Source organism: Typopeltis vanoorti, chromosome 10 (assembly GCF_054136105.1).
Source record: "Typopeltis vanoorti isolate ZY-2024b chromosome 10, IOZ_Tvanoo_1.0, whole genome shotgun sequence".
Lineage (NCBI taxonomy): Eukaryota > Metazoa > Arthropoda > Arachnida > Uropygi > Thelyphonidae > Typopeltis > Typopeltis vanoorti.
The window spans coordinates 83,309,226-83,325,732 of record NC_143558.1 but is presented as its reverse complement, the minus strand read 5'-3'; the positions used below and the strand labels follow the sequence as shown (position 1 = coordinate 83,325,732).

At 35.6% G+C, this 16,507-nt stretch overlaps 1 protein-coding gene across 2 annotated transcripts in view; it reads right to left on the bottom strand.

Moving 5' to 3' along the window:
• Positions 1-16,507, bottom strand: part of LOC150102550 (cytoplasmic dynein 2 light intermediate chain 1) — a 372,826-nt gene that overhangs the window by 298,612 nt on the left and 57,707 nt on the right. For both annotated transcript variants that reach the window (XM_090398816.1, XM_090398815.1), the window contains one exon: positions 1,871-1,923. In XM_090398816.1, the coding sequence (XP_090254942.1) occupies positions 1,871-1,923 (53 nt within the window). The remainder of the gene's footprint in view (positions 1-1,870; positions 1,924-16,507) is intronic.

Genomic DNA, 16,507 nt, shown 5'->3' with positions numbered 1-16,507 from the left:
GTAATAATAATAATAATAATAAATTAATTTTTTTTGGATGATAATATAAATTATATAATTATTTTATAATCACTTTTATGATTGACCTTTTCTTCAGTGAAGTATAACAGTATTAGCGATTTAACATCATGCTGCTCGTATTATTTTGAATTCAACTGTTTGGATTCTAACTTGTAAAAAATGTTGGTCAGGGCACTGATGATAGTTTGTTAGTTTCAAATTGAAATATGGCAGTTTATTTAATAAATATTACTTCTTGTGTTTACGTATAAATAATTTATGATTAAAACTATGCCACAAGTTTCCCTCAAAACTAAAAATCTACACTTAATGTATATGAGTTCCATAGGCAAGATTCACATTAATAATAATAATAATAAAATAAAAAATTGGTATACAGTTGACTTTCACTATAGAAAATGTACAAGTACCACAGGAATAGTCTGTAATAGTGGATAATCTGCTGTAATGATTAGAATAGTATCATGTCTATGAGACTTCTGGTACAATTTGTTACAACAGTATATCCTATAGTGGCAAATGACTGAATCACAAAGTGAAAAATAAACTGTAACTGATGTTCCAGTTTAGTTGCCAGCTTATTTAGAAATTATTCAACTGATGGGATGGATAATCCTGTAGATTACCATTACTGTTTAAGTTGAATGTTAACAATATTAGGGCAGGCATAACTGGCAATATGCAAGATGATACAAAGTTGGGAAAAACCTGAGGAGTAGAGTGCTATGTTGTGGCCCTGCACAGGATATGAATAAACTGTGTGAGTAGAGTTACTGGCTTAATGTTGCAAGTGTAAGGTCTTGAAATTTTGTGGAAAAGAATAGTATGTGGTATGTACAATTAATGTGAAAATTTTGAAGGATGAGAAATCTAGGAATAGTGTGGATATAGATATGAAGTTTTGGATTCACACTTCTAAAACTTTGAGTACCAGGTAACCAGATGAGGAGGAGTTTAACATATAGAAGCAAAGAAGTTGCAGTTACCTTGTATAAAGCCTTGCTCAGGCCACATATGTACTACTGTGTCAGATCTGGTTACCTGGTATTCAAAAGGATGAGGATATCTTACAGAGAGTTCACAGAGGTTTCACTGAATCTTTGGACTCTAAGATATGAAGACAATTTGAGGGAATGCAATTTTCAGAGACTTGTGAATAGAAAGAAGAGATGGATATGACTGAAACCTATAAGTCATCAAAAGTGCTGTTACCAGATTAATGCAGGAATTTTGCATAGAGTAGAAGGAGATAGGGGAAAGAGACATCACTGGAAGCTGTATAAGGAGGGTGTGAGTTGTGTTCACGAAAAGCGGTGGATGAGTGAAATGTGCATTACCTGACTATTTATATATATATAAATTGCTATATATTATTATATATAATAAGTTACATATCATCTGACTTCAAAACCTGTTGTTATGAAATCTCATAATACCTCATAATAACTTTTCCAGACTCCAATTTAGGAGCATCTTAAAACTGATCATGCCAATATCTGTAATCTGCAGTTTTATATATCATTTGAAATCAGAAAAGTTCCAAAAAATTGACCATTCTGATACCCACCATTTCAAGTTTTAGGGGGGTTCTATTATCAGAACATCAAATGCCTATCTACCATGGTCAAATAGACATTTGATGTTCACTTCAAAATCCATTATTTTGAGTTTTCTCAATTATTCACACAGTGAATATCCCCATCCCCAATTCTAACTGTTAGATAGAAAAAAAATTAGCCATTACAAGAAAGAGAGAGAGAGAGAGAGAAAATTTAAATATCATACAGCTTAAACAGTTTAATATAAACATTTATAATTAAACACTAGAGGAAAATATACAACAGCTTACAGATTGTTTATTTCCAAGAAATATAACAGTTGAATCTTTCAGATGTCTGGAATCTAATGAAATAAATAAAATATTTTTTTTAGCTATTATTCTATGAAGAAGCAGCATTCATATCATGATGAAATTCTTTTAAAAATTCGGTACATACAAGCTGTGACAATTTAATTCCCAGAACGCCCATGTGGTGATTTTGGAGTCATATGAGAAATCATGTTTGTACATCTTTTAACTAATGTGTGCGTAAACCTCAAGCTGATAGAGCAATTTGCTAGTTGTCTATTGCAAAACAATAGCCAACTCTCTGAAAAGGATGCTCTGAAAAGTCAAGTGTCTTTGAGCGAGCAGATGTAAATGATGTCCTGAGAAGTGGGCAACCAAAAACAAAAATGACAGATGCAAATGTGAACAGAATGCAAGATTTGGTACGATCTGACAGGTGATTAAGTGTGCGATTAATGACTGATGAATTGCAAATGAATCAAGAAACAATCACGGTAATTTTAACTGAAGAACTGGGTTTGCGAAAGACTTCTGAGAAGTCTGTGCCTCGGATCATGACAGATAAACAGAAGCAGCAGCGGGTTCAAGTTGCAACTGATCTTTCTGCAAATAAGCAGATGTTTCTGAGAGTAATTACAGGTGATGAAACCTGGTGCTTCCAGTACGATCCCGAAACAAAACACCAGAGCAAAGAGTGGAAAATCCGAGTTTTCCACATCCAAAAAAAGCACACACGTCACATTCGTATTTCAAGACCATGCTTGTGTGTTTCTTTTATCACAAGGGGATAATCCACTATGAATTCACTGAACAGGGACAAACGGTCAACCAACAATGCTATTTAGAGGTGCTGAAAAGATTACAAGATTCTGTTTGGAGAAAAAGACCTGAATTGTGGCCTGACAAGTGGATCATCCATTCCAACAATGCCATAGTACGCTCATCATGAGAGAGTTTCTGGCCAAAAAATCGATCACTGAATTAGGTCATCCTGCTTATTCACCCGACTTAGCTCCCTGTGATTTCTGGCTGTTTCCAAAATTAAAGACTGCGCTAAAAGGACGAAGATTTTCTACATTGCTGATATCCAGCATAATGTGATAAAAGAACTCAAGAGTATTCCAGAAAAAGTTTAAGGCCTGTTTCCAGAAATGGGAACACCATCTAAACCAGTGTATAAATGAACAAGGGGACCACTTCAAAGACAACAGTAGCCACTAATGTATAGTTCTGAACACAGGTTTTTTACAGGTATATTCCAGGAATTAAATTGTCACACCTCACATGCTACAAGGGAGCCCAAATGACAACAGTCCCCTTAAACAGAGATGAGCAAAATTTAAATATAAAATCATTTATGTTTAAACTTATACAAAAACATACACTAAACATATACTACCTGATCAGAAAATTAAAAGTGGACTGTTAGATTTACAAGACTTGAGTAGTAATTTATAAATTCCAACGTTTTGCTATTTTGTGGCATCATCATTTAGGGACACCAAAGTTACAATGACTTAACAAGAAAACAAATTCAGCAACCTTTAGTTTCGGTGTGAATGAGTGTTGATGAGGCACAATTCCAATATTTTTTAATTTGTGACTTAATGTTAAAATTCTTCAAGATGATAAAAATAATGTTATTATTTATATTTAACTCATTCATCATCCATGCAAGATATCATTGGATTTAATTTAAAGTTTAAACTTAACACACCATTATGGTTGCTAGTACACCGTGATATTCAAACTTTGTTCGGAGGAAGAATTTCAAAGATTCTGCAAATATATTTTTCAATAAAATTCTAATTTTTATTGTTTTATTATATTTTTTTCAAAACATTTTCATAATCAATTTAAAGTTAATTACTGAAAAATATTTTAATATCTAAATTTAAAAAGAAACAATGACAATAAGATTTTTAGACATCTGTACAAACTATGCTCTTCCTAGAAATATAAACAGCTCAACTGCAACTGAATATGATTTCTTTTAATGTTTCTTTATGAAACACTTATCCATGAAATGTTGTGAACTAGTGCATTAGTATCCCTAGATGAACTAAGAATTTTTTATATATTTTTATTTATTAATTTGCTTTTTCACACATCTTGAAACTTCAATCTAGAGGCTAAGCCAAACGTGGAATCTTTCTAAAATCCCTTCAGGCCTCCAATAAGTAGGGTTGTGGTCTCTTACCAGGTGATGAAATTCATCTCCCACCTAAAGACAATCACAATCACCTACATTTATAGCAGAATTTTAACTTGCAGCATGCTGGATGGAGAATGGATATGTCAACCACTCAACCAACTAAGCCAATGAGTTGAATATAATCCTTTTTTATACAGTGAAACCTGTGGGGTATCCATAACTATAGAATAACACATATGCCACAGTAAATAACTTTTTAATTATGTAAATATTTCTATTGTTGTTTGTCAGTGTACTTATGTCTTATGATAAACGATGATGATAAATATGATGATGTGATGATAAATGACAATGATAAATATGACGATGTAATTATTATATATTATTATTTGAGACCTCCAGGAAGTCAAGGGCTCATCGAGGGAAGCTGTAAATTACCCAACCCAGCTATCATACCTTCCCTTAAATTCATTTACACTAGATGCACTCACTACCCGTAAGGGCAAATTATTCCACTCACTCACTGCTCTCTGGGAGAAAAACCTAGCTCTTAACACTTTCTTGACTGGGAACAACCTTAACTTCCATGCATGCCCCCATGTTCTCTCACTTCCTTCCATATAATGGAAAATTTCATCATTTGAAATGCTATAACACCTATTCAAAAGTTTATAGACCTCTATCATATCACTCCCCTCTTTCTCCTGTTAACCAGAGTCTGTAATCCACATAAGGATAAATAACAATGATAAATATGATGATGTCTTATGATAATAACAAAGTTATTTACTGTGGCATATGCGTTATTCTATAGTTATGAATATAATCCTCATTTTTTAAATTAAGTGTTACAACTCTAAAAATTTTAATTCCTTTATATGCTTAAAAGAATAAATTGTAGTCAAGTAGGCTGTACTGAACAGGATTCCATAGAAAATATTTAGAGATAAAGATTTGTGTTGGAAGTTCAAAGACCACTATATTAGAGTGATATTAAACTTGACTGGCTACTATCCTGAGCATAGCAAGATTCATATATACCTTTGCATTAACAAATTATATTAAATTAATGAAAATATACCAAAACATGTCCCTTAATTAAACTAAAATTCCAAATAAATAAATAAAATAAGGTAATATTATAATCCACTCAAGATAAAGTAATGCTTACACATATAACTTCTATAAAAAATCAAGCAAATTAAGCTGACAATTAATAATGCCCAATGAATTTACATTCCAACATTAAAACAAAAGAAAAATGATACTCCCACTGGGTCAGTATATATTTTCTTTAACCATTAGTAAGTGGCTGTCTAAATGTAATTTAGACAGCCACTTACTAATGGTTAAAGAAAATAATGACATTTAATAGTTGAATTTCACACTAGAGACCTCATCTACCATCATATTACATTGTGGTTTAAGTCAATAAGAATACAATTTGGTCAGCTAAACCCCAAATTTCCAGTCCATCCACATTTGTTCAGTATCCAGGTAGATACCCAACTGATTGCACAAGGAGAAGGTGAAGATTGGACATTAGGTCAAAAGCTCCAGTCGGTTCTCCACATTTCTTAAAAGGCTACATGGAGGTCTCTTCCCAGTTAGCTTTGACCCTGGGTACACCTTAAGGGTACAATGTATGCTGGTAGTGTAAACTACAGAAGGACCACCCTAGGAATGAAGGTTCCATCAACATGCCCAGCTAAAGCAGGGAAAGCAGTAACAAGCAGGACAAAAAACTCATTTTGTATAATGTAAAAATGAAAAGCTCCAAGTAACAATACAAAATGTAGAAGGTCAATGGAGATTAACGTGAAGAAAATAATGCAGAAAAGACACTGGAAACAGAACATACTGAGGATGAGAAAGTAAAACATTCATTCCTTAAATCAAAAATATGAAGAACTGAAGAATTAGATAAGCAAAATATAAAAATAGCATGTATATCAGAAACAAAAAAAAGAAAGATAAAGGAAGGTATGTAGTGTAGTGGTTATCACATCCACCTAACACACAGAAGGTCCTAGTTTCAAAGCCATGGTACACACAATGAATTTCTTTAGTTTGTGGATGTGTGGAATGAGTTTGACGGGAGAAATGAATTGTACAAGAAGGATGATTTGCATCTGAATGGATTTGATGTTCAGAGTCTGGAAAAAGTGTTGTTGAAAGAGGTGAAGGTAGATGTTCACAATCAGAGACTATAGAGCTTTTTTGGGGGGCGGGGGAGCTGTTGAATGGATATGCATATGCACACATCAGTGAAGTAGTTGATTGTAAAAATGTGTATAAAAAGGCCTAAGTTAGTACAACTGGTAACAAGGATAGCAGTGTTTTTGCACTTTATCTACACTAATGACAGAAGCATTCAGAAGTATGAAGAATTTTTGGCACTGGTTAGTTCATCCTGGTCAAAGGTTATCGGCATTAGTGAAACATGGCTGATAGAAGATGATATAGTTAGCGAAATAGAATGTGAAGGATATAGTGTGTTTAGAGAGAGAGAGAGAGAGAGAAAAGAATGGGGAGGGGATGTTATTGATGATAGCTGATGAACTGTAACCAAAGAAAGTAGAAGCCAACTGCAGTCCAGTGAAAATAGCGCATCCGAGACTGCCTGGTGTGCGAAAGAAGCCAGCAAAACAAGATATACAGTTGGTTGTTGTATGGACTATGAGTTGAAAAGATGATGGGGATATTTTGCATTGGCAAATGGGCTCGGTGAATGGAGGGTAGGTAATTAAGGGGGATTTCAACTATGGGAACATTGATTGGAAGGAGGAGAGGACACATGGGAGGAAGGAAATGGAATTTATGCAGTTACTAAGGAATAATTACTTGAGACAGCATGTGATGGAATATACTAAGGGTTTGAGAGTGCTCAATCTAGTAATTGCATCTAAGAATTTATCTATAACCAATATGACCACGTTACCACCAGTCGGTGAGAGCGATCATATGGTCATGACCTGGAAGGTGGCTAAGTGCATGGAATTTTCCATTAAAATGGGGTATACGTAGAATTACTGGGCCGGAAGTATGACAAGCTTAGTAGATTGCTTGGATCATGGCCAAATGATGTTAATGAATGCCGATGGTAGGAAGTTAGCTGAATCAGTCGAAATAGTAGAATTATTAAGTGAACACTTTGCAAGAGTATATCATTCAGGTGGAGATTGCAGTAATGAAAGAGTTAAATGCTTATATGGGAAGTGAGGTAAATGAAATGTCAGTGCATAGCATATTGTTGTGGTGGTTATAGCCTTTCGGCTGTTTTAGGGGCAGCTATATACGCCATCATCTAGGGAAATGACTACGAGCAGGGTGGTTTCCTGTTGCTTTCCTTGCCGTTGTAATGTTATCTATCTGCTTCGTTATTGTAATATCTTCTTTTATTCTTATTTTACTAATTAACAGTGCGCGCTTTTCTTCTCATAACCTTTCTCACTTACTCTACTGCATATTATGTTTATCCACCTTCTGTATTTGCTAGTCATATGCCTATGAACACTGGAAAATTTATTTGTAAGACTGAGCCATCCAATATATCAATATTTGGCATAAGACTAAATAAAACATCCAGTAGATCTCCATATCTAAGACCTAGTGAAATTTCCTTCAATAAAGTTTACATTAACAGTCGTGGTTCGTAAGTAACTAAACTGGCCTTTTATTGCCTTAAATGTTTCCCACTCACAAGTCCGATTATTTTTAGAAACAGTGCAGTTGTAAAATAAAGAATCAATCAGTACTCTTTTAACAAATACTTAAAACAGATTTATTTACATTAATATGAAATATACATGAATTAAACAATAGAGAGATTGTTTTATTAAACAACAGAGAGAGTTTCCTTCAGGAATGTCTGGCATCAGCAGTATCTCATCGGGAAAATAGTGGGCTGTGGACTGCGACCCGCGATGCTCGTACAGCTCCGGCAAAAGGTTGTTCTCCCATGGTGGAAAAAAAAACTTCCGAGCGAAGCTGCTTCGGGAATTTACATCAGCTTTTCTCCTCCTTGGGCTCACCAAAATGCCTGGACGACTGGCTTTTCTATCTGCCATCTCCAATACTCTCTCTCTTCGGCAACTCGAAGCTCTCTCTCTCTGGAGACCTGCAAGCTCTCTCTGGCGGCGACTGGAAGCCCCTATCGCTCGGCTCTCTCCCTTTTTATTACGCCTTCTCTGAGACCTTGCAGGAATGGTTGTAACCCCCCCTAAGAATTCGGCATGACTCTTTCATCTTCTTTTAAGTTCAACCTGCTCTTTGTTCTCTTCCGTGCACTCTTTTGATCGTAAGTTGCCGGCCAGTGGAAAATTGTTCGAACCTTTCAGACTGACTTTGGAGGTGTTTATGCACAGAGCTTGTAAGCACTTTCTCTTGCACACAAAATTCGTAAACAACGTTTCTTATGCCCTCATAGACAGCTATTACATACTGTTCCAGTGGCAAAACATTGCCTTTGTTTTTGACATTCTAAATTATTCTTGTTAAAAGAGTAAGTACAGTTAATTTCCAAAGGGTTATTTACAATAATATCTAGCACAAAATACACAGAGACAAACACGGTTGTTTTTACAACATTCTCATGGGACTTGACCTGTACAAAAATCGATGTAAAGCTCTTTGGTATTTTTAAGCTACATCAAATTTTACACCATACTATATCCTATGACTGTACCCTGCGTGTTCACGGGGCCAGTTTGCCTGCTTGTGGGATAAAAAATCCCAGATAAACCAGTGGAAAAAACCCTGCTATTCAGGCCCAAGACTGGCTAACTAGTCTATGGCTGAGAAAGATCCTTAAGCTCCTCACGTCATCAAATGGAATAGAACCTAGGATGCTCGTTCCCCAGGCATATGGTTGCAAAGTGCAAAGCCACTAGACTAATTGAGTGGACCCATAGCATATTCTAGAACCTTAATGTGAATACAGTTGTGGGATTGGATGATATACCAGCTCAAGTTTTACATGAAAGTGCTAGGGAATTATCAGTGCCCTTGACCACATTGTTTAATCTAAGTCTCAGTTCTGTGTCAGTCTCAAGGGGGGAAGGGGGGGAGGGAAAATAGTTCCACTGCATAAAGGAGGCTCCAAGACTAGTGTAACAAATTACCAACCGATCAGCATATCAGAAGTTGTTGGTAAGGTGCTGGAGAAGTTGGTCAAGAGCAAAATATAGATATGGATAACATTAAGGGGATAAAAATCCCTTATTATTTTACATCCAGTATGTGAAACTCTAAATCAAAAACTACGATCTAAGAGTTTCATGCCGATGAACTATCGGCGAATCCAAGCATAAGTGACCACCAAGGCAACTCAAAGCAAAGGTCAAGCAAGCTCCCTCACTATCCTTGATATTATCTCATAATGTAAAAACACACAGCTCCTAGGAGATGTAATATTGCTTTACCTTATGAGGAGAGGTCACTACCCAGACTGGTTTCAAACTTTTTTGAGGTCTTCTCAGTGAGGAGACCTCAAAAAAGTAGCTAGACCTGGATTATATCAAAGTTTAAGTGAAACTTACATACCTTCACTATACGAATGCCAGAAAGGTGTGCACATATATTATATTATATTATAACTAAGATGAAAAGCCAAACGGCTATTTTTTTTAAATTTAATTTAATTTAATTAATTTAATTTAATCAACTTCGCTAGAGAAAAAAATAGCCGTTTGGTTTTTCATCTTAGTTACAGATATGGATAATTGAAAATGGAACACTGTATGGGGGGGGGCATGGTTTTGTGAAGGATAGGTCATGCCTCAGTAATTTGCTCAAGTTTTATAATACAGTGACAGCTGAGTTGGATAAATGTAATGAGTTTACAGTGAAGGCCTTTGACAGGATACCACATGGAATTCTAATCAATAAACTGCAACAGATGGGGTCAGATAATATAGGTTTGGCGAGATGGATAAGAGAATGGCTGATGGAGAGATATCAGAGAGTAGTTAATTCAGGAGTAAAGTACAGAAGAAGGCTTGTAACTACTGGTATGCTGCAGGACTCAGTTCTCGGACCGCTACCATTTAATTTGTCTATTAATGATATACAAAAGAATCTGAGAGGAACTATTCAACTGTTTGCTGATGATAGTTGGTTAGAACAATAGTTAATACAGATGATGATGATGATAAAATTTTGTAGGATGATTTGGATAGACTGACAGTCTGAGGAAAGGAGAATGGATGTCAGTTTAATGTAGTAAAGTGTAAGGTTACGTATTTTGGGATGAAAAGATTACCAGCTGTATACCATATTGATGAAACTGTATTCCAGGAAATTGACGAAGCCAGAAACTTGGGATTGTTAGTGAATAGGGAGTTAAAGTTTAGGAGGCACACAGCAAAAGTGGCTAAAGCAGCTCATCAGATTACTTGGTTACTGAAGAATATTTTGACAAGCAGGTTATTGTTCCTCTTTATCGAGCCTTGATAAGATCCCATCTTGACTACTGCATGCAGATCTGGGAGTAGAGTTTCTTGGTGATGAGGAGGAGGTTGAGAGGATCCAGAGACGAGTGACCAAGATGATAGCAGTCAATGGAATGATCCTTATGAGAACAGGTTGAAGATTTGTAGGTTACAGAAACTGGTTGATAGGTAGAAAAGGGATGATATGATTTGAGACAATTAAATTACTGAGGGGGGATTTTTTACAAGATTAATTCAGAGGAAATTTTTCAGAACAGATGCATTAGTGGGAGAACTAGGGACCATCCATGGAAACTGAGTTAGAGTGTAGTTAGCAAGGGTGTTAGAACTATGTTTTTTGCTTGGAGAGTAGTGAATGAGTGGAATAGGTTGCCAGAATCTGTTGTGGGTACCATGACTGTGAATGAGTTCAAAATAAAGCATGATGGATATTGTACAAATGTTGGATGGTGCTTGACATGATGTTTACGGTCTCCTTCGATAAGTGTAATGACTCCATGGAGTAGCCCGTAATAATAATAATATTAAATGAAATAAATATTGCATATTTTTCAGTGGAGTAGAGAAACAACAGACAGTTAGTTTTAATGTGTAGGAACATCAAAAGATGTAGTAATAATAATACCTGAGGATTTTCAAAATGAGATAAAAGAATGGGAACATGTATCTGAAAGAATAGCAAAAATAAACATAAATTCTAAATATAATCAGTATCTATAACTGAAAAGGAAAACCAAAAGCAGAAATTAAGGAATTTTATAAAACAGAAACTATAAAAATGAAAGAAAAGAAAATAAAAAAATCAGTTGAATTAATAACACCAACAAGAGAATTAAATGTAAGGATCAGAAACAATGTCATACGAGGAACACGTCAAATTTTTGAACAACTAAAAATGCAAGCAGAATTAAGATTGCTTCAATTTTGTAGAGGTAATGAATGAATTTAGAATAAATAATACTTTCTTTAATCACAAGAGTCAACACATTACAATGTAGAGAAACAACAGATGACAAATGTCTATCATTCTATGAGGGAAGATGTAAAGGAGTTGTTAGAAGAAGCAAAACTCAAAGCGAGAATGTGAAGATTGTGTAAGTCTCCTGCCAAGTTATGATAGAGATGAACTGAGGAGGAGGTCATTGGTATCAATTGAATCAATATGTAGGTTGTGTAGAAGGAATAATGTAGGATTTGTGGATCTGTGGTCTGTGTTTTACAGAAAGAAGGATTTATATAATGCTGATAGGCTGCATCTAAATGATTTTGGAGTATGGTTTCTGGTATATTCTGAAGCACAAAAATGCAGGAATACTTAAGCAATTAGGGTGGAAGAAGGCGAGTTGGTGTGAAGGCACCCATGAAGCAAGCGAGTGTGAGAATAACCAAGCATGGAATCGAATCTCTCAAGCAAAAGTATCAATTAGGGTACTCAATTCAGGAAGTAAAGGTGAGTGGGGGGGCTTAAAGAGATGCTGCAGTTTCTAAATAACAGTGCCAGAAGTATTGGACGTAGGAGTTTTTGGCACTTTTTGCAATCTCACCAAAAGTTATAGGCATTAGTGAGAGTTCGCTAACAGCAGATGATGTAGTTACAGGGACAGAATGTGAAGGACTTAGTATTTTCAGGGAAGAAAGAAAAGACATGATGGGGGCAGGGATATTGCTGAATATCCCTGTCCCCTGATAATAGCAGATGAACTGCAGCCAAAAAGAATAGGAGATAGGTGGGAGCAATGGCGCACCTAGGGGATCCAAAGGGCCAGCCTCCCCCCAAAAGAAAAAGGAAAAAACACTAGAAAAATTTCCAAAAATCTTTTCCTAATTAAAATTAATCTTTTATTTATGTTGTGTCGTGTCTTCTATTTCTATACTACTTATAAATTAACGGCACATAATGTGGAATACCCTATAGCTCTCGGGAATCACAGCCGCTATGAACACAAGATGAACGAGGTAGTGCTAGGGTGGACCGAGAGCTACTTTGTATCAGAGGAGATCACAGGTTTCATGTATTGGCGATCACTGCAGATGCTCAGTCATAGGTCATATGCAATGCATAGTGTCTATTCTCAAAGCGTCTACTCAATTCACCCCCCTCCCCCCCAAGATCCTGAGTGCACCACTGGGTGGAAGATTGGCTGCTCATTTGCAGCAGTCGGCTAAGAGATAAAGCAAAATAAGACAAAATAAACAGTTGGTTGTTCTATAGGCCCATGGACTCCATGAACGATCTGGAAGACATGCATCGTCAAATTAGTACAACGATTACAGATTGAGTGATTGTTATGGGGGACTTCAACTATGGAGATAAAGATTGGAAGGAATAAAGATCACATGGCAGGGAGGAAATGGAATTCATACCCCTACTGAGACATAATTACCTGCGGCAGCATCTGATGAAGGGGACTAGGGGGATGAGAGTATTGGACCTAGTCATAGGATCAGAAGAGATGTTCATAACCAAGGTGGCCAACGCTGTCTCAGATTGGCAAAAATGAAAGTGAGATCTTGACTTCGGAGATCGTAAAACATGAGGAATATTATACCAGGAAGGAGGTATATCTGGAATTACAAGACAAGTGATTATCACAAGCTTAGGAGTAAGTTTAAATCTGTGCCAACATAAACCACTGCAAGGAAAAGATGTTAATAGTGCATGGGAGATAGTTAAGGATCATCAAGAGGAAGCGATATTAAATTGCATACCTACAGTAAGGAGAGTTAACCAGGTATGAATTAGATGGATGAGAAATATCATTAAACATGAGCTGCAAAAGAAGCAAATGATGTGCAGGGCATATAAGAAGAAATGTGACAAGCAAACTCATGAAAAGTACAAGGGTCAGGCAAGAAAGGTGACCAACATGGTAAGAAAGGTCACCGAGCAGGCTAAAGGAAATTCCATACAGTTCTTTCAACATGTAGTAAGTAAGAGGAAGAATGACCATGGAAGATTAACCTTAGTGGTGATATGATTGTCATGAGGTGACAGAAGCAGATAAAATAGTGGTGTTACTCAGTGACCACTTTGCAAAGATATATCATCCTAGTTAGGTTACAGCTTCAACATATGTGACAGACATTAATGTAAGAAAAGAGGTGGATAAATTGGAGGGTCATAGGATACTGCAAAATCTCAATGTAAATACAGCTGTGGGATTAAATGGGATATCAGCTCGGATTTTACGAGAATGTGCAAGGGAACTGGCAATGCCTCTGACTTGGCTCTTTAATTTAAGTTTCAGCTCTTTTAGAGTTCCAAGAAAGTGTAAAGCCTGTGTGTGGGGACACCAAACTTCCATCGGGCGCATCCCCTGGTGGCGGATCGGGGAATGCTCGTCATAGTTTACTATGAAGGGTAGGAGGGAAATAAAATACCTCCCGTGGACCAACAGGATAGCACTTCCTTCATAGGCCGGTATTGTGGGCCTCGAAAGTGGCAGCCCCACCACCAGACTTGGGTGCTGAAGGCTAATCCCCTGCACACCTTAAAATTTCACCCATTAAAAGAAATAACAAAGAGATAGTCGAACTGCCCTAAATGGTTAAGGACAAAGAGAGGAAAAAAAAGGTACATGAGATATGGAACATGGAACGTTAAAAGTTTACATGGAAAAGAAAACGCATTAATAGATGAATTTAAAAAATCAAGATTGGATCTGCTAGCAGTCACAGAAACAAAAAAGAAAGGTCAAGGTTGCCAGAAAAGGAAAGATGGGTATATACTTTTCTATTCAGGGGTAAACCCAAGAGAATGGGGAAAACAAGGGGTAGCTTGCATAATTAAACCAGATCTCAAAGAATATATTACTAAATGGCAACTAATAAATGAAAGGTTGTTGACAATCACTATAGATTTTAAATCAGATAACCAAGTATTAACTGTAATTGTTGCATATGGCCCAAACGATAATGCTAATAAAGAAATTAAAGATGAATTCTTCGAACTCTTAAAAAAAAACAATTAAAGAAGTTCAAGGGCATATCATACTACTAGGATACCTTAATGGCCAGGTAGGGAATCAAGTAGATGAGGAAACGAAACAAGTGTTGGGATCACAAGGAGAAATAACCCGGAATAATAATGGAAAAAGAATAATAAATCTTTGCCTTACAAATAATTTAGTAATAGCGAATACTATGGTCAAGCATAAAGAAATCCATAAGTTTACCAGAGAAGAGCCCAGTAGAAAAGAAAAATCTATAATCGACTATGCCGTCATAAGCAGATTGTACTGGAAGTATAAAAAAAATGCAAGAGTCTATAGAGGTCCTGAAATAGGCAGTGACCACTACTTATTAGTATTGGAAACAATCCATAAAATAAAAGTTGAAAAATGTAGAAAAAGTAGCAAAGAAATAAATGTTAAGATAAAGAACTACAAACTAAAGAAAGAAGAAACAGCCATTGAGTATAAAAAGTAAAATAAAAGAGAAGATGAAAGAAGTAGAAAAAGAGATATATGAAGACCAAGATGTAGAAAACCTATGGTACAGGTTCAAAACACTTCTTCTAGAAACAAGCAAAGAAATTTGTGGTATATCATTAAATAATAAACAGAAGAAACATAAAACACCCTGGTGGACTGAAGAACTAAAAGAAGAAATTTAAAAGAAAAAGCAATTATGGAAGAGATATATAAAATCAAAGCTGATAGAGAACTATACAACAACCAAAGAAATAAAGTTAAAACCTTAGTGAAAGAAGAGAAAAGAAAATGCTGGGAAGACTTCAGACATACTTTAGAACAAAATTTTAAAGGAAATCAAAAACTCTTCTATAATGTTTTAAGAAGAATGAGGTCAGAGAAAGAATGCCTCATAAAGTTTATCAAAAATAAGGATGGAAAGTTACTCACAAATTCCAAAGACATCATGCAAAGATGGAAACAGTACTTTCAAGAATTATTGGAAGATGCAGGACATGGAAAAAATAGAACCCTAAGCACAAGCAAAATACAACATCAGAGTGAAGAAATTCATGCAAATGAACTGTTAGCAGCAATAAATAAAAAACTGGGTAAATCAGCAGGCCATGACCAAATAACACCAAAAATGGTAAAGAATTTAGGAACGAAACCCATAAAATTTCTTTTACACCTATTCAATGTTGTATGGAAAAAGAAAATAATTCCCAAAGACTGGGAAGTAGCTATAATAATCCCTATATTTAAGAAAAGAGACAACCGCAAATGTGGAAACCATAGAAAATTTTCACTTTTAAGCATTCCGGGAAAATTATATGCCCGTATTTTAGAAGCGAGGCTTAGGAATCAAATAGAGGATACACTGGGTGAAATATGGCTTTCGAAAAAATAGAAGCACGCAGGATCTTATCTTCAGTCTTAGACAAATATCAGAGAAAACATTGGAATATGGAAAAGAACAAATTCATGTTTTATAGATTTTGAAAAGGCCTTTGACCAAGTTCCCAGACACTTAATATGGCAAACATTAAAGAAAAACAAGATACAAGATAACTTAATAGCAGCCATACAAAGCCTCTACAAAAGTAATAGAAATTATGTAAGAACCTGTAATGATAGATCAAAAGAATTTGAAACAAATGTAGGAGTGAGGCAAGGCTGTATCCTCAGCCCTCTTCTCTTCATCATAGTAATGATGAAATTTTCAAGGCATGCCAAACAAAAAACAAAAAAATTCCACCTAGGATACAGGAAACTGAAAGAAACCAGGATTTCACAGATGGCTTTTGCAGATGATGTAGTGATCCTAGCAAATACAGCTGAAGTACAATATCAACAGAAGTACAATATCAACAGCAGTACAATATCAACATTTGGTATATGAAGAAACAAAGAAAAGGAATATGACCATAAATATAAATAAAACTAAAACAATGATCATATCTAGAAACCAACAAAAACACATAATAAAAATAGAGAATCATCAACTGGAACAAGTCCACTCCTTTAAATACTTGGGATCATATATACAAGAAGATGGCAGACTAGACACAGAAATTAACAACAGGATAAGAAGGGGAACAAAGCTATTTTATGCAAT